Source organism: Rhineura floridana, chromosome 7 (genome assembly GCF_030035675.1).
Source record: "Rhineura floridana isolate rRhiFlo1 chromosome 7, rRhiFlo1.hap2, whole genome shotgun sequence".
NCBI lineage: Eukaryota > Metazoa > Chordata > Lepidosauria > Squamata > Rhineuridae > Rhineura > Rhineura floridana.
In genome coordinates this window covers 133032855-133052104 of record NC_084486.1, presented here as the reverse complement: position 1 = coordinate 133052104, position 19250 = coordinate 133032855, and the positions used below count along the sequence as shown (strand labels likewise).

At 41.9% G+C, this 19250-nt stretch overlaps 1 protein-coding gene across 1 annotated transcript; it reads right to left on the bottom strand.

Annotated features, from left to right (window-relative positions):
* Positions 1–318: 318 nt before the first annotated feature.
* GPR160 (G protein-coupled receptor 160) lies at positions 319–18955 on the bottom strand. Its single transcript, XM_061634503.1, is given in 2 exon segments — positions 319–1430; positions 18891–18955. A coding segment is annotated over 1 exon segment (1011 nt). The 5' UTR covers positions 1378–1430; positions 18891–18955; the 3' UTR covers positions 319–366.
* Between the last annotated feature and the right edge of the window lie 295 nt (positions 18956–19250).

Below are 19250 nucleotides of genomic sequence, written 5' to 3'. Positions count from 1 at the left end.
CAGGAGAAAGGTGGAATATGCAAAAAAGGCTTTCCTCTTTTATTCATGGAAGCCTTTGCTAGATCCCAAAGCCTTGCATAAGATGAGGGTGCAATTTGGTTATTAACAGGAAAACCAGTTATTACAAACAACACTATTGGGCACCTTTGAAAGTAAATTTTCATTGCTTTATTTTGAGATAAGTACCATATTTGAAATCCAGCTTGGAAAATAGCACAGGATTACATTACAGCAACCCACACACACCAAATTTACACACTTGTGAAAACTTTTGCTCAGCTATGCAAGTTCACAAATGTCACAAAATAATGCAGCCTTCCCTCACCCTATTATGGCAATTCAACATTCCCCTTCCAGAGCAGCTTGTTAACAGGTTACAATTTCAGTGGTGGGATTTTGAGTTTTATCTACATCTTGACAGTTGAAAGGGATAAAGCAGAATTTCCAACTGACAAATGGATCTGCATACCAAGTCTCCTCTGTCTTAATGTGGTGACGCCTGGCCCAAAATGCCATTGCAATAAATAAACTGTTGACAAAATAAAGCCAGGGAACGTTCATCTCTATGTAAGCAAGAATCTGAGCACCAAGTAACACAATGAGCATTTGAAGGAAAACAAATGGTGCCCAAGTGCTAATAAAGCAGATGAGAAGTCTTGTCAAGAGTTGCTTTGCAGAGTCTCTGGGGCTGCACTCAGGCACATAAGGGAAGAACAAAACAATCTCTCTTTCAGTGGAACTTAGTTTAATTGACTGCACCATAACCACAATGTCTGACCAACAGAGTATAAAAACCAGGCATATGATGAACAGCATAGCTATTGTCAGCCAGTAGTTCTGACTGCTGATGTAGAAAGGGCACTGGTAGGCAGAACTGTGATGGTTTACCTCAAGCCCTATGGAGCTGCCTGGAAGATTCAGAACATAACAAAGAACTGAAATCCAAACGAAGACAACAGCAACTATGTACATTAATCTCCAACGCAAATTAGGAGACTTGGAAATTTGGGTTATTGTAAAATAATAATCCCAGCCAGCTACAAAAGAAACTGGATAATGTAAGATCCCATAGGTAAGGGCTGCTATCTGAGCCAAAAGGCAGATATGATATTCAGTAAACCGGATACCCAAAAGCATAAAATTCTGAAAATAGGAGATGAAAGACATAGTCACCAGAAGCACAACATCAAGAAAGGCTAGTGAAATGCAGAATTAGCCCATAAAACTTTCACGGAGATTCGGTTTTTGGACTTGCAACAAAAATAGATTGAGTGCAACTTTCCCCAGCATGATCAGCAGAAGAGCTTCACTAGCTTCAGAGATATGGCCATGTTTAAAATACAGAAAGGAACAGTTCTCACAGAAAATGATACCCATTATTTCAGAGGGAGCTGAGTGCTACTGAACTTATTTCCAACTCCAGTTCATACCTAGAAGATAAAAAGAAAGTTTTGTTAGATATTGCTGGATTCTTAGACCGTAAGACAAGCCCTTTAAAGATGCACTGCCAAATTCCTTCTTTAATTGTTGAGATTCTGAGTCTTGTGAGCTTTTTAAATACAAACAAAATCAATCAAATAATTCATGAACTAAATTGACATAATTAAAACAGCAGTACAAACCATACATTAAAAGTGTATTGGAATAAAAAAGTTTTCAAACATTTCCTAAAAACAAAGAGGGATGCTGACTAATACCTCCAGGGAAGGAATTCCAAAGTTGTGGAGTCTCCACCAAAAAAGCTCAGTCTCTGGTCTCCCTACATCACCATTATCCCTATCTGGTACAAGATTTTGCAGGTTTCGCTGCACAGATAGACAATCCAAGATACTGTTGAAGTAATCCATTTTTTTAAAAAGTAGCTTTGCTTATCCATCATTCTACAGACTTTAAATCATGCCATGTTCATACATTGCCCTTCCTCCATTTTCTCTGCCTTCCTTGCAGCAGAAGAATGAACACTGAAAGCCAAGTTGTCTCGTGTTTTGTGTTGGATACATTTAGAGACGCCCTATTGCTCAGTGCTAAGTCTTTTGCATGCATGCAGTCCTACATTAAATCTCTGGCTTCTCCCCTTAAAATATCTCCAGTAGCAGTGCTACCTGAAATTTGAAATGTGGTGTTGGAGGAGAGCTTTGCACATACCATGGACTGTGAAAAAGACAAATAATTGGGTGTTAGAACAAATTAAACCAGAACTATCACTAGAAACTAAAATGATGAAACTGAGATTATCATATTTTGAACACATAATGAGAAGACATGATTCATTAGAAAAGACAATAATGCTGGGGAAAACAGAAGGGAGTAGAAAAAGAGGAAAACCAAACAAGAGATGGATTGATTCAATAAAGGAAGCCACAGACCTGAATTTACAAGATCTGAACAGGGTGGTTCATGACAGATGCTATTGGAGGTTGCTGATTCATTGGGTCGCCATGAATCGTAATTGATTTGAAGGCATATAACAACAACAAGCAATGCTAGAAAAGACCTCTGCCTTCAAGAGTTGCTGCCTATCAAAACAAACATTACTGGGCTGAGTTGGACCAAGAAACCAGCCCTATTTCTCAGTGCTGGAAACAGAATTGCCCTATTTTTCGACATGCCTACATGCATCAGATTGGCTCCTTTAGGAGAAAGGGCAGGATATAAATTTAATAAACAATAATATAAAAATGGTTTCATTTCATAACGAAGAAGCCATAAACACCAAAAAGAAAGTATCTCTGTACACACAATCTTTACAGTAAGTCTCAGAAGCAGAAACCAAAATGATTAATGAGGTCATGAGGAAATAAAACCATGAAGGGGTTTTGAAACGAGAAATGTACAGTTCTCCATATGTTTGTTTCATATCTCTTTCGCCTGTATATTTTTTAATGTGTACCCCTCACCTTTATACTGATTCAGACCACTGGTCAACCAAAATACATTGTGATGCAGTTTCCACCGGCCAGCAGAACATCATGATGTAGCCACTGGTCAAGTCACCGATTTGGGTGGGTGCAGCCTTACCAATCAGAACCCTTAGTCAGCAGGAATGAGGTCAGTGGCATTAACTCTTGAATAATACAGCCTTTATCCAAAGAAAGGCCAGCATGGCTTCTGCAAGGGAAAGTCCTGTCTCAGTAACCTATTAGAATTCTTTGAGAGTGTCAACAAGCATATAGATAGAGGTGATCCAGTGGACATAGTGTACTTAGACTTTCAAAAAGCGTTTGACAAGGTACCTCACCAAAGGCTTCTGAGGAAGCTTAGCAGTCATGGAATAAGAGGAGAGGTCCTCTTGTGGATAAGAAATTGGTTAAGAAGCAGAAAGCAGAGAGTAGGAATAAATGGACAGTTCTCCCAATGGAGGGCTGTAGAAAGTGGAGTCCCTCAAGGATCGGTATTGGGACCTGTACTTTTCAACTTGTTCATTAATGACCTAGAATTAGGAGTGAGCAGTGAAGTGGCCAAGTTTGCTGATGACACTAAATTGTTCAGGGTTGTTAAAACAAAAAGGGATTGCGAAGAGCTCCAAAAAGACCTCTCCAAACTGAGTGAATGGCAGGAAAATGGCAAATGCAATTCAATATAAACAAGTGTAAAATTATGCATATTGGAGCAAAAAATCTGAATTTCACATATACGCTCATGGGGTCTGAACTGGCGGTGACCGACCAGGAGAGAGACCTCGGGGTTGTAGTGGACAGCACGATGAAAATGTCGACCCAGTGTGCGGCAGCTGTGAAAAAGGCAAATTCCATGCTAGCGATAATTAGGAAAGGTATTGAAAATAAAACAGCCGATATCATAATGCCATTGTATAAATCTATGGTGCGGCCGCATTTGGAATACTGTGTACAGTTCTGGTCGCCTCATCTCAAAAAGGATATTCTAGAGTTGGAAAAGGTTCAGAAGAGGGCAACCAGAATGATCAAGGGGATGGAGCGACTCCCTTACGAGGAAAGGTTGCAGCATTTGGGGCTTTTTAGTTTAGAGAAAAGGCGGGTCAGAGGAGACATGATAGAAGTGTATAAAATTATGCATGGCATTGAGAAAGTGGATAGAGAAAAGTTCTTCTCCCTCTCTCATAATACTAGAACTCGTGGACATTCAAAGAAGCTGAATGTTGGAAGATTCAGGACAGACAAAAGGAAGTACTTCTTTACTCAGCGCATAGTTAAACTATGGAATTTGCTCCCACAAGATGCAGTAATGGCCACCAGCTTGGACGGCTTTAAAAGAGGATTAGACAAATTCATGGAGGACAGGGCTATCAATGGCTACTAGCCATGATGGCTGTGTTCTGCCACCCTAGTCAGAGGCAGCATGGTTCTGAAAACCAGTTGCCGGAAGCCTCAGGAGGGGAGAGTGTTCTTGCACTCGGGTCCTGCTTGCGGGCTTCCCCCAGGCACCTGGTTGGCCACTGTGAGAACAGGATGCTGAACTAGATGGGCCACTGGCCTGATCCAGCAGGCTCTTCTTATGTTCTTATGTTCTTATGAAAGACCTGATCCCCATCACCTCTCGCTCAAACAGTTGTTTTCAACCACTTTTGTCTCAGCATTTTTATTATAAACAATGCGGTGATTGCTAGAAGCCAACATGGATTTATGAAGAACAAATCCTGCCAAACTAATCTCGTTTTCTGATTGGGTAATCTCCCTTGTAGACTGTGGGAATGCTGTGGACGTAATATATCTCAACTTCAGCAAAGCTTTTGACAAAGTACCCCATGATACTCTGATTAGCAAGCTAGCTAAATGTGGGCTGGATGGAACAACTATCAGGTGGATCCACAGTTGGCTCCAGAATCGTACTCAAGGAGTGCTTATCAATGGTTCCTTCTCAAACTGGGCAGAAGTAATGAGTGGGGTACCACAGGGCTCAGTTCTGGGCCCAGTGCTCTTCAACATTTTTATTAACGACTTGGATGAGGAGGTACAGAGCATGCTTATCAAATTTGCAGATGATACAAAATTGAGGGGCACAGCTAATACCATGGAAGACAGAAAGAAAATTCAAAGGGACCTTGATAGGCTGGAGCATTGGGCTGATAACAACAAAATGAAATTCAACAGGGATAAATGCAAAGATCTACACTTAGGAAAAAGAAACCAAATGCAGTGTTATAAGAGGGGGAATACTTGGCTCAGCAATACATGTGAGAAGGATCTTGAAATTGTTGTTGATCACAAGCTGAATATGAGCCAACAGTGCGATGTGGCTGCAAAAAAGGCAAATGCTATATTAGGCTGCATTAACAGAATTATAATTTCCAAATTGTGTGAAATATTAGTTCCCCTCTATTCAGCACTGGTTAGGCCTCATCTTGAGTAATGCATCCAGTTCTGGTTTCCGCACTTCAAGAAGGATGCCAACAAACTGGAACAGGTTCAGAGGAGGGCAACAAGGATGATCAGGGGACTGGAAACAAAGTCCTATGAGGAGAGATGGGAAAAAATGGGCATGTTTAGTCTGGAGAAGAGAAGACTGAGAGGGATATGATAGCACTCTTCAAGTACATGAAAGGTTGTCACACAGAGGGGGGCCAGGATCTCTTCTCGATCGTCCCAGAGTGCAGGACACGGAATAATGGGCTCAAGTTGCAGGCAACCAGATTTCGACTGAACATCAGGAAAAACGTTCTAACAGCCATACGACAATGGAACCAATTACCTAGAGAGGTAGTGGGCTCTCCGACACTGGAGGCATTCAAGAGGCAGCTGGACAGCCATCTGTCGGGAATGCTTTGATTTGGATTCCTGCATTGAGCAGGGGGTTGGACTTTATGGCCTTGTAGGCCCCTTCCAACTCTACTATTTTATGATTCTGTGACCTCCTAGTGAGTTGTGTGAGATAAGATTCAAACCATGGGACTTCCTACATCACAGCTCCAGTTCTTAGTCACCATGCTGTATAGAGCAACATGCACTGATAATTCTTATTTGCTACAGAAGTAGAATTTCTTGGTGTCTATCCCTGCTGAAGATACACCAACCTGTGCTTGGGTTTTTCACCACTTGACTCACTGTGCCTTTACGGGTTTAAAGTTTCTCTTGAATATCCAATTTAGTGGTGCCTCTAAGCTGCTGAATTTCCAAGTCCAGTGAAAAACATTAACTTCTAACTGGCCATCCTTGAGTTTCTACTGGGCTTACTGGTCAGAGTTTGGCATTTAAAAACTCTTTCTGACACATGCCCTCCTGCTACAGTTGGGATGCCAAATTCTTAATTTCTGGTACTTCTAACATCTCCACATTGGTTGTAAGATCTGGGAAATCTCCAGTTCCACCTGGTAATTCAAGAGGCTGAGACTCATTAACTGGCTACTGCTTTGGAGTCATCCCCAAATGCCCTAACTATTCTAAGAGAAGCAAACAGAATTCACTGAAAACTAACACTTGTACTAAATCGTGAGCTTTTTTTTTTCATTTTAATAACACATTTGTCTCCAAACAGCCTAGATATATATTTTTTCTGCTTCTGTTCACCCTTTGTCTGGTTCACAGATTTTGAGCCAATACATTCCTCACAGCCCCCTCCAGCCCCAGGTTAAATTTTATCATACAGAATTTTATCATACAGAAAGAAAAATAGGCACCTAATTCAGAGTAGTACTTAACCACATATTATACCCAGTTAGTAAAGTATGTAGTCAACACAAAAGGAAGGCAATGGTAAACCACCTCTGAATACCAGTTACCATGAAAACCCTATTCATAGGGTTACCATAAGTTGGAATCGACTTGAAGGCAGTCCATTTCCATTTTCCATTTCTAGTTTCACTATCCCTATGAATATTATTCCAAGGACAGTAAAGCCAAGTGGATGGAGCTTATATGAGAGATTGTGAACATGGGTCTACTTTGAATAGTTGAAGATATAGCCCAGGACAGATGCTCCTTGAGACTGGCATCCTCCAAGCTCAGTGCTCCTATTGGTCACTTAGATTGTCTGTCCCTAATTTGGCCCTGAGGGCAAGTGCATTGGAAAAATGTGGGAATTGAGTCCCCACTCTATCCTAGTGACTGCTTTTAAAAGAAATGTAATGGCAAATTTAAGATCTCAATTTTCTCATGTGGTTTACCCTTAAGAAAAGATGGCATGATTCATTATTCTGCACAGTACTATTTATAGCAATTAGTTTCCTATGTTTCTCCAGTATAATAGTGATTTTAATGGGCATGTACAGTATAAATGAAACATGCTGTAGGATGCTATAGGTGCATATGACTTTGTGGAGAAAATATCTTCTCTTCCCTCTAAAAATAGCAACTCTGTTTGATCCAGATTATACAATTGTAACATGTGAAACAATCTCCCTTCCATTCTTCTTGAGCTAATTTCCCATTGTACTCCTGCACCAGGTTCTCCCCAGTCTTGCCTTCAAGCTTCAGAAGTGGGGGAGAGTTTCAAACTACAGGGACAAAAATACTTTATAAAATTACTTTAATATTTTATCAAAGAATCATGGCTTTTCTATATTTAGAGGGCACAAACATCTACCAGTGGCAGTCTTAACATCTCTATAGGTGCAGTGAATTAATACCGAAAGGGTTGCATGCACATTTGAACTGGTATGATTTTTGGTCTTTCATTTCTCCACAGCTATGTAACTTCTTTTTAAATTTAAAATGTTTATATGCTGTCTTCATGCCTGTAAAATACCTTCTTCCCACACCTTTGGGATGTTTCTGTTGGTGCTCTAACTACAAATTAAGGGCTTTACAATGCCACAGGAAAAAATATCCTTTCTCCAGTCTTTTAATACTTCTGTTAAATTGGCTCCTCAGATGCCCCTGAGGGGCTATCGTAAGGCAGGAATGTTTAAAATATCTAAAAACAATGTAAAACATCTTAATTGCTGTAAACCGCCCAGAGAGCTTCGGCTATGGAGCGGTATATAAATGTAATCAATCAATCAATCAATCAATTAATCACTGCCCTGGCCCAACCGGCTGTTCCATTCCTGCTAGCTTTTATTAGCCAAGAAGGGCAAGGATCCAATTTAGAAGTAGTCGCATGCACCAGTCCAAGCACCTTGTCAACATCCTCAAGCTGTACCAACTGAAACTCATCCAAAGAATTAGGACAAGACTGCGCACTGGACACCTCATTCGATTCAACTGCTGCAACATTGGAGTCTAAGTCCTGGTGGATGCAAGAGATTTTGTCCTGGAAGTGCCTAGCAAATTCATTGCAACGTGCCTGTGATGACTCCACAACATCCGTAGGGCCGGAATGTAATAGCCCTTGGACAATTTTAAATAGCTCCGCTGGACGGCAGATAGAAGATTTAATAGTGGCAGCAAAATATTGCTTTTTTGCTGCCCTCACTGCCCCCAAGTACAGCTTAGTATAGGCACTCACCAGTGCATAATTGCATCCATCAGGAGTTCGCCTCCATCTGCACTCAAGCCGTCTTCTATGCTGTTTCATCGCTCTCAGCTCCAAGGTATACCATGGAGCTGCATGAGCTCTACACCGAAGAGGGCGCACAGGAGCAATCGTGTCAACTGCCTGGGTCATTTCTGCATTCCACAGTTCCACCAGGGCTTCGACAGGAGTGCCAGCCTTATCAGCCGAAATACTCCCCAGAGCCCTTTGAAAGTCCTCAGGAATCATTAGTCTCTGGGGGCGGACCATCTTAATGGGTCCCCCACCCTTGCAGAGGGATGAGGCCACTGTAAGTCTAAACCTCAGCAAGCGGTGATCTGACCACGACAAAGGGATCGATGTAAAATTCCCCACATCCAGATCACCATCCCCCTGTCCCGTGGCAAAAAATAGATCTAGAGTGTGTCCTGCTATATGTGTTGGGCCAACAGCATACTGAGACAGCCCCATGGTTGTCATGGAAGCCATGAAGTCCTGAGCCACCCCAGACAAGGTGGCCTCGGCATGAATGTTGACATTCCCCAACACCAAGAGTCTAGGGGATCTCAGCAGTACCTCTGAGACCACCTCCGTCAGCTCAGTTAGGGAGTCCGTTGGGCAGCTGGGTGGGTGGTACACCAACAGAAGTCCCAATCTGTCACGTTGACCCAACATAAGATGCAAGCACTCCAAACCAGTAACCACATTGACAGGGTGCTTGGTGAGGGAGATGGAACTCCTATAGACCACAGCGACCCCCCTCCCCGACCCTCAGATCTACCCTGATGCTGAACCAGATACCCCGGTGGGCACAGCTGGGAGAGGCCAACTCCTCCCTGCTCACCCACCCAGGTCTCTGTAATGCACATCAGGTCGGCTCCCTCATCCACAATTAAATCGTGGATGAGGGAGATCTTATTTTGAACCGACCTGGCATTTAAAAGCAGCATCTGTAGATCTGAGAGCTGACTGATAGGGCAACCACAAAACCCTTGGGTGCGAGGAACACCGGAACAAGGCACAGTCGTTAGCTGCCTGGGCCGAGTTCCCCTAACCTGGCCCGACTTCCTCGCAACGCCATATCTCCCTCTGCCCGTCACCACGTCTATTGGGGCCCCCTCAGATCTCCCCACACAGCCCTGAAACCTCTCACCCAGGCACATAATATAAAACCTTAGACATACACGCAATTCACATACACACACACTCTCATCACACACCCACACCAACACACTTCTACAGAACAAAACTGTAGACACGTGCTGACAGAGCCCTGTTAATATCTCTTCTCCCAAAGATAAGAGTTGGGGTGATGGTAACAACCAAAGAACGATAGTAGCAGTAACTAGCAACAGTCACAACTCTTCTTCCTTGGATAATAATGATGTCCCTTCCCAGCAAGCAGGTGGAGAAGATTAGTCGCGGCTGGGCTCAGTCCTGCAAAGCACCACACCAGCCAGACTATTGCAGCCCGTCCAGGGAAGTATTGATGGTAAACAGTCCAGAGAAAAAACAGCAGCACAATCACATCCAAATCGCACATCTCCACCCTCCAACAGACGATGACGACAGTAACAGCGTCTCCCTTCGTCTTCTTCGATCTTCGTCCTAGGGGCTCCTCACAGCGCGCCTCAAACAGACCAAGGGAAGCGGAGCAACCAGCGTGTTCAAGGTCAAGGTCCATTCATAACAGAAGCAAAACAGCCATTGTTCCACTACCCCACGCCCTCTGCAATCCTCCTGTGATTCACCCACCTTTCTTACCTGGTGTGGAGAGATTTCCAAGACAACACCATGAAAGGAATCTAGGAGGAAATGAAGTTGCCCTGTCTTCTACTTTATGAGGAGTCTGAAAGGACTTGACTTGAATTCCTGCATAGGCCCCTTCCAACTCTACTATTCTATGATTCTATGACTGGTCCCAAAATAATTCAGACCTGAAAGATGATCTAGACCAGCCTTTGTGAATCCACCATTATTGTAGTCCAAACAATTTGGAGGGCACCAGGTTGGCAAAGGCTGAGCTATGCAGCAGACATTCAGGAGAAAAAATGGGAAACTGTCTTTTAGCTAGTTAGGCCATTGATCCATCTGGCTCAGTATCGTCTACATTGACTGGCAGGGGCTCTACAGGTTTCACACAGGGGACATTCCTAGTCCTACCAGGAGATCAAATTTGGGGCCTTTCGCATGCAAAGCGCATGCTTTATCACTGAGCTACAGCCCTTTCCCAAAACAATTAGGTATGTCAGAATGGGAATTGGGGGAGGATACCCGTCTCTGATACCCACCTACATACACCCAAGACTTCCGCCCACTCTGATTTCCTGCCATTTTCAGGACCAAGAAAGATGGGTTTCAATCCAGAAATCAAGAGCTTAATTCTGAAAGTTTCCTGATCTAAGGCTTGGGCCTCCCGGGCCCTCTTTCAGGCACAGAAGGAAATAGCATCCAGCCACATCACCCACTATGATTGACAATCAGTATAAAGCCTCTGGCCTGGCCAGGTCAGGACATGTAAAAATATAGGAGAACATGTCTTCTACATTTGTTTAATCAACAAAGCAGTTCTGACTGCAGAGATCTTGGAGTAGAGGACAACCCATTCCAAGTCTGGTAATAGATACAGATGTGCACATTTCTAGGGCAGCCCTGGGGAATGAGGATGGGCTATGTAATCTGTACAGCCAACATGCTTCATTGAATTTAACAGCTGAAGAATCACAGGCAAGGTGGAGACTTTTTTTCTTTTTTGCAATTCAAGTGCAAATTTGAATTGGAAGCTAAAGCCTCAGAACTCACTGTAAATAATTAAATGCCTCCTATGTGAATAATTTGTACAATACAGAACCCTGCAGGAACAGAGCTGGGCTGTGGCAGGAGAAAGGTGGAGCTTGCGTATTTCATTAACGACCTTCTTTTCACACCTAATTTGAGCCCTGAGCAATAGTACCCCATCAATGTCTATTATTATTGTTGTTATTAGCTTTGTACAGATAAGTTATTGTTAAGTTATTATTTGAATAATATAAAGCAATACAAGTACAAAAGTTTCAAACACACATACAAAGATGTAAACAGAAAGGAAGAATTTAATATTTAGAATACATATATAGCTATAGATATTGTTAAGAATAGCTAACTTTGGTCAAGCTGAAATGGGTCAACCAGAGAGAATTCTGGGAGCCTATGGTTTCCTAGGACTTCCTACCAGAGCTTGGAAGATTACTTTTAAAAAGTAATAAATTACAGTTACATGGCCCAAAAAAGTAGTAATCACCATTACAATTACAATTGCTCTGAAAGTAACTGATTACTTTACTTTTCCTCCAAAGTAATCACTACAATTACATTTCAGTTACTTTAAAAAAAAACCTACAAGGTGCTGGCCTTGGCTTCTGCACATCCAAGTAGCCTAAAACAACATTAAAAATAAACAAACACATACAAAGGTAGTAGAATAATTATTTTTATTCATAAGATTTATTTATTTATTTATTTATTTATTTCATTTCTAGACCGCCCATAGCTAATAGCTCTCTGGGCGGTGTACAAAACGGGATTAAAATACAATATAGAATAAAATCAGTAACAGATAGCAATTGTGGTCTCTCTACTGGTAAGGGTGGTGGAGAGGGAGGCTGAGGCCACTACTCAGATCTTTGCACATCAAACCAAGTGCAACCCCCTCCACTCCACTCAGCCAGCCAGCATAATCTCTCTCACGTAACCACCTCCCGGACCCTGCCCTGCCACCAACAAAGGGACACTCACTCAAGCAAACATTTTCCCCAGAGATGCAAAAAAGTTAAAATACTGCAAATGCAGCACAGTAGCCAGAGAGGGGATGGAGGCCACTTTGTGTGCCAAGTGCAAACACAGTATTCATTCTCCCTCTCCCTCTCCCTCTCCCCCCCCACACACACTTGTCGTCTTTCACCTCCACAGTTCTCCATTCTGCTGCTGCCTCCTTCTCCTCCTTTATCCATGTTCTTGACCATGATTTTCATCCACAAATCAGAGGAGCAGAAGACTTCCTCTGCTCCCCCCCCAAAGTAATGCCCCAAAGTAATTCTGGAAAGTTACAATTACTCCACAAAAGTAGTAAGATTACTCCTAGTTCTATTACAATCAAAATGTAAAGGAATTACCCACTCGTTACTCAAAAAAGTAATGAATTACAAGTAATTCGTTACTTGTAACTAGTTACTTCCAAGCTCTGCTTCCTACTGGGGGAGATCCGCAGCTCAATGTCAGACAGACAATTTGCAACCTTGCAAGATGCTACTAAGCCATAGCTGTTATCTCTTATCAGCTTGAGATCAAAAGTCAGGAAGAGGGTGTGTTGTTGATCAGGACCCCTAGGTGATGCTGTCTAGCCCCCTTATCTTCAAAGGCTTCAAAGGAGTGAATCACAGCAGGGGCGGAATAGGGCGTTTTGCCTCCCCCCCTCCTTGTTGACCGATAAACTCCATAAAAAAGGAAGGATGCTCCTTCAGCTTTTGTTCCCTTTTTCCATCTACTTGATTCACCTGAAGTGTGACAAGAGAACCAGACTATTCTACTGGGAGAATAGGACCTATGCTTTGTTGTTGTTGCTTAGATAGACCTTTGTTATATTCTTTTGTCTGTATTGAACTTCTCTCCCTTGTTATGCCAATGTACCTCATGCAGCCTGTCTGAGGGTGATTAGCTTTAAGGAATCAAACTGTTGTTCTCTTTTGTATATACCATCCTACTTACCTTTAAATAAACTATCCTTTTATAAATGGTGTGTATTGGCTTGGAACTAAAGATTCTAAATCTAGTCCTTGATTGCTACTGATTACCTTTATTAATGAGGGTTAATCCTGTCCTGTCAGTATTCACAAAGGCCTCTGAGATCCCTTCTCTCAGAGAAAGGAACCAGGAAGAAGGGTGGTGGCAGTACTACCGTGAGTAATTACTCCTGAAGGGGGGAGAGTTTTTTCCTGAGAAGCAGAGACCCAGGGGAGTTGGGACTGTTCTCAGAAGCAAAGGACCCCCCTTGGGGAACTAAGGACAAAGGACCCCAGGGGGACATTTCTTTGATAGATATATCACATAATGTCTTATTAAAATCCTTTTTAAAATGATAAACATTAGAAATGTTGATGGAGCTACACTGGTTGCCAGTTGTATACCGGGCCCAATTCAAGGTGTTGGTATTAACCTTTAAATCCCTAAACGGTTTCGGCCCAGTTTATCTGAAGGAACGCCTCCAGTATCACCAAATATGCCGCCAAACAAGATCGGCCTCACAAGACCTTCTCTCGGTCCCACCAGTGAAAACAGCTAGGCTGGTGCGGACCAGAGAGAGGGCCTTCTCGGTCGTGGCCCCCACCCTCTGGAACTTGCTTCCTTTTGACCTTCGACATGCGTCCTCCCTGATGGCTTTTCGTCGAGCCTTAAAGACCTTGTTATTCAGGCAGGCCTATGGGATTTCTGGGGTGGGTTAGGCTATTACTAACAGGTGGTTTACTGTTGTATGAATATGTTTTAAATTGTGTTTTATATTGTGTAAGTCGCCCAGAGTGTCTGTTAAGTCAGACAGATGGGCGACTAACAAATAAAATTTTATTATTATTATTAGAAGCATTTTTTTAGAAAATATTATAAGAAAAGGTGGGAAGAATACTTGCAATAATAGTAAAATCATTAGTTTTTATAATACCACATCATATATTCCCTAGTAATAGAGAGGGATTAATCAAATTTTGTATTTTATCATTCCAATAAATGATAATTCCATTTTTCTACAAACTTATCATTGCTCAAATTGCCTTCTCTTACTCAATTAGATTAGTCAGCTTGACCATATAGGCCATTTCCCACATCTTAAAAAGCTAGGAATCTATAGAAGGTGACATGGGATTTTTTCCCAGTTTTGACAAACTAGCTGTTAAACTAATATTCTAGCTGTGGACAGCAAATGGACCCCATCACTGTAGTTAAAGCATTCTCAAATAAACACCACCCAGCCCCTGTTTGTAACAGTTCTTTTTTATGTTTATAAATGAAAGCAGAATGTCTCCTTAATATTAAGTTTCCAGATTTCTGGAGTCAGATTTCTGACCAGGTTGATAAACTTTCCCAGAGATTTAAGCTGTTGATCTAATATGTGTACCAAACTACAAAAGGAAGCCTGTCAAGCTGAAATCACAGTCTGGGGAAATGACACATACACCTCCCCATTTCACTTTGCCCCATATTCCCTGCCAAAACACTCTCCAACATTTCCTATTATCACATTTCAGGATAGTCAAAAATAACCCAGAAAGAAATTAAGGAAATATCCAAGCAGCACCCATGAGTGCACATGGTATTTGAATGTTCCTTGGAAAAATATGTGCATTGCCATGATGCTGCTGCGTCACAGCCATTGTTCTATATATTTGTAAAATTGAGGGTCTGTATAGCAGAAGGCTAATGGAGCTGGAGGATACCTTAGTAGTCCTGACAAAGTTGACAAGTATTTCCTTCGTTAGGGAAAGTACAGGTAAATAGCCCACAATGACTTGGAAACAGTTCAAGGGTGAGGACCTAGATCGTTCAGATGTTGAACTACAACTTCCATTGTCTCCAGCCAGCATAGCCAGTGTTCAGGGTTGATGGGTGTTGTAGTCCAGCATCATCTGAAGGGCCACAGGTTGCCCACCCCTGAAACAGTTGGAGACTCTTATGAAAGGAGGAGGCCATTTTAGCAAAAGGACATGCTTTTCCTTCTCCCCCTTTAGCTAAGGGTGATGCAATATAAATGTCTATCTAGGAATCAGTCTGCAGCTTAAGAGAGATGAAGGAAGGCACAGACACACAAAGCTGAATTCAGGCTTTGTATGCATCTTAAAATGCTGGCTGTCTCTCTGGAACTCTGATGAGGAAGCAGCAGACTTTGGCTGTCTGCTGAAGTGTTGAAGCTGCACCTTCACCTATACTCAATCTGTAGATTTGAAAACAAATGCAAATAATCTAAAGCACCAATAACCTTCCAGAGGAACAAACCTGGGTATGCCCTGAGCCCCTGAAATGTCTCACTGCTTGGAGAAGTGGGGTGAGCATAATATGTTTAATTCTTGTCTTGCCATTGTTAGACTTCACAGAACCCTCTTGTGTGTTTTAAGTTTAGGTCTAAATATTACAAGACCAGTGGTATTGCTAACCTCAGTTTGGAAATCTTGAGGAATTAACTAAAAATGGTGATAACGAGCTGAACAATATTGCAATTAGATAGCACAATCTATGCATTCTTCTGTTATTTTGCCACCCCATCATATAGTACTAATATATCTTGCATCTCACTTCTGAGCATGTGAGCACTGGAGACATTAAAAAGTAGGGGCTGATTGAGGTTTAATGAGTGTGGCAACTTCACAAAAATAGCCCAGGGGTAAGAGGACCAACAGCAAGTATTGGATTCTGGGTAACAAAACTCTTGTGGGCAAAAAACCCAAATCCAACCCACATTTATTTATTTTATTTAACAAAAATTATATAAAGTTTTAATATAAAGACCTCTAAGTGGTTTACAAAAAAACATTTAAATCATCAATAAGACCATTAAAACAATTAAAAACATATTGAAAACAATTAAAATAGGTACTAACTAAAAATATTAAATCAGATCAACGTATATTGTCTGGAAAGGCTTGCCTAAACAAAAAAGTTTTAAGCAGGAGCCAAAAGGAATACATCAAAGGCACCTGCCTGGTGTCAATAGGCAGGGAGTTTCAAAGCACAGATGCTGCCACACTAAAAGAATGATTTCTTACAAGTGCAGAATAAGTATTATGTGGCACATAAACAGTGCCTGCTCTGCAGATTGAAGTGCTTAAGTGGGCGCATATGGGGCAAAGCGGTCTCATAAGAAAACTGGTCCCAAGCTGTTAAGTACTTTATGTACTAGTAGTAACACCTTGAACTTGGACTGGTAACACATGGGCAACCAGTGCAGCATCTCTGAGCAGAGAGGTTATATACTGACATGGTCTCACCCCCATTAGCAATCTGGCTGCAACATTCTGCACTAATTGCAGTTTCCACCCAAGATAGATTCAGGAGATATGTGTTGCCCTTTTTATGACATCCTGAATGTCCAAATGGTTTTTGACATGATCAGGTAATGACAAGCATTCTGCAACATTCCCGAAATCGCTTCTGCTACTCACTGTCACAGCAAGGTGGGACATAAGCAATCACCCGTAGATGAGAATGAATCAGGTCGTTCCAGGGTTCCCCAGCAAGGTGGTGATGAAGCCCAGAACAGAAAAAAACCCTTTGAACGCAGCAAGCAGCAGATAGAAAGGGGACCAAGGCTGAGGCAACAACTGAGAACAAACTAATGGCTGTAAAACCAGATAGCTGTTCCGAAGAGAAGTAAACAAAAAAAAGGGGGGGGGATTTAACGTTATCTCTGAAGAAATTAATGAAGATATTAGAGATAAAGTTATCAATGGCTTGGATAATCTTCTGGACTGGAATGACGTGATGGAGCTTGATATAGAGAAAATCTATGGAATTAACTGCAGCCATGTGACAATGGAAAAACTCTCAAGAGATGAGCCAGTGCATTTTGTAAAAAAGAAGAACAGAGATATGACTTTACAACAATATTTCAGCAACTTATTCAGAATTGATGGCAAGAAAATATTTGGGATAGAGGAAATTCCCGTCAGACTCTTATTATATGACTATGGCTATGACAGCAAGATTATTATGGAATACTGATAATGGAAGATTGGACACTGAAATTACTGGACTTAACAGGACTATTGAAGATGGAAGATGGAATTAATATGGATAATGGAATAATGGCTATTGAAATTATTGGACCTAACAGATTTTGATGAGATGGATTAATCGATATGTTTGTTTGGACTATGGTTATGACAATAAGATTATTATTATTATTAACGAGATGGATTAATCGACATGTTTATTAGGAGAAAAATTGATAGATATATTTCTTAAAGAATTGAAACCTTTCTTTGACTTTTTGTGGAAAGAATAAAGTAATGTTTATGAGATTTGATGATTAATTAAGATAACTACTGGAGGAAAGTGATTTTATAATATAATTTAAGAGACAGGATTGTTATATATTGTAGACCTACAACTGATTTGATCTGCGACAAATGGGAAGTCAACATTTTATTTTTTTGTTTAATCATTTTTGTTTTGTTTTGTTTTTTGTCTTTGAATGTTTTATGATTTTGTTCTGTATGTTTTATGAAAATTTGAATAAAAATTATTGTAAAAAAAAAAAAAGGGGGGGTGCAAAGTCCAGATAGGGCAGAAGTAGGTTGGACAAAAGTACACAAAGCAGGAGATAGAGCTCATGGGAAGCAGGTGTTCAGAGGAAGGAGTACAGGTGGCGAAGACAGCAAATGGGGAAACTGCTACGTTGCTTGGCCCAGGCAACAATACTTTTAAGATACTGTATTGGAACTACAGTGCGAGTAAGGAAAATGGCCTCCTCCTCCTCCACAGGATCTGCTACCAACCCTTCTGGGGAATCCATTTTAAGGAAGTTCCAGATTACTGCCTTGGGAGCTCAGAAATGCTTCTCAGCAGCTTTTACTTGCGGTTGATAAGGCTTCTACTCTTTGCCTTACTTTTGCTGCTCCCCTGGGCCTGGCTGCTTGAAGCTCCATTAGAATTCACAATGAAGCAATGCCTCCTACCCGCTTTTGAAAGGAATGAGTGTGCCAAGGAGAAGTTCAGCTAGCGATGCTTTTCATAGCATGTAGATGCAACAGTGGGGACAGTTCCACTCATTTCATCTGCAGATGTGCATGGTTCTAAGTGCACATCCACTTGTGCATGGTTCTAAATGCATGTCCATGGAACACCGTGGGAGGGGAAAACAGCTTAGGGGAGGCAATTCAGAGCAGGAAAATTAATGACAGAAAGACTTATTAAGCACTCTAGCCTGCCTGCTGCTTCTCTGCTAAAAAACGTTGAAGCCCATCCCAGCAGGAGATACCCAAGAGGGCAAACAGCTGCAGGCAAAGGAAAGGATGAAAATCCTCAGAGTCACCCCATGTGCCCTCCAGGGAGTGCCTTCAGGGACTAGGGTCTCAGTTCCAGGAGGCAAAAGTCTTTCAGTAAACATTTACTCAAGAGAGCACATAGCTCTCAAAGGGGCAGCACAGATTCAACAAACCAAGCTCCAGCACAGGGTATCAATCTAGGTCCAAAACTAGAGCCAGTGTGGTGTAACAATTAAGTGCCGGACTAGGACCTGGGAACCCAGGTGAAAAGTATCATGAAGGAAGAGGCCACTAAACAATAAGAACTTCACTATAACTAATGACATACAGAGAACAAGGCCCACGGCATGGTTCTGCTTGTAAGGCAGGCCTGGAATGGAAACTGTCACAGCCTGGGGCTGACTCAGCAGTTCTTGGTATGGCAAGCCTGGAGGACCAATGCACTACACCAGGGTTCAAATCCCCACTCAGTGATGCAGCTTGCTGGACTAGTCACAGTCTCTTAGCCTAACCTACCTAACAGGATCGTTGCGCGGATAAAATGGGGAGGGAAGAGAATCATGTATGCCATCTTGAGCTCCTTGGAGGAAAGCTGGGGTGTAAATGAAATAAATAAATAAAATGATCCAGAGGCTAGATCAGGCAAGTCCAAGGTCAACAGCACAGAGCATTCAGGTAAGTTACAGCACAGCAAGGAGACAGAATCAGGAACAAGCAGCCAACCATCCAGAGACATGTCTTGTTCCCAGCAACAGGAAAGCTCAAGAGGGAGATGTTATATACTGTAGCCTCTTAGATCATACTCTAACCCAGCTGCTGGTAGTAAAGAAATTCCCAGAATTCCTTACTCGCAAGTAGACCCCTTACTCATGTGAT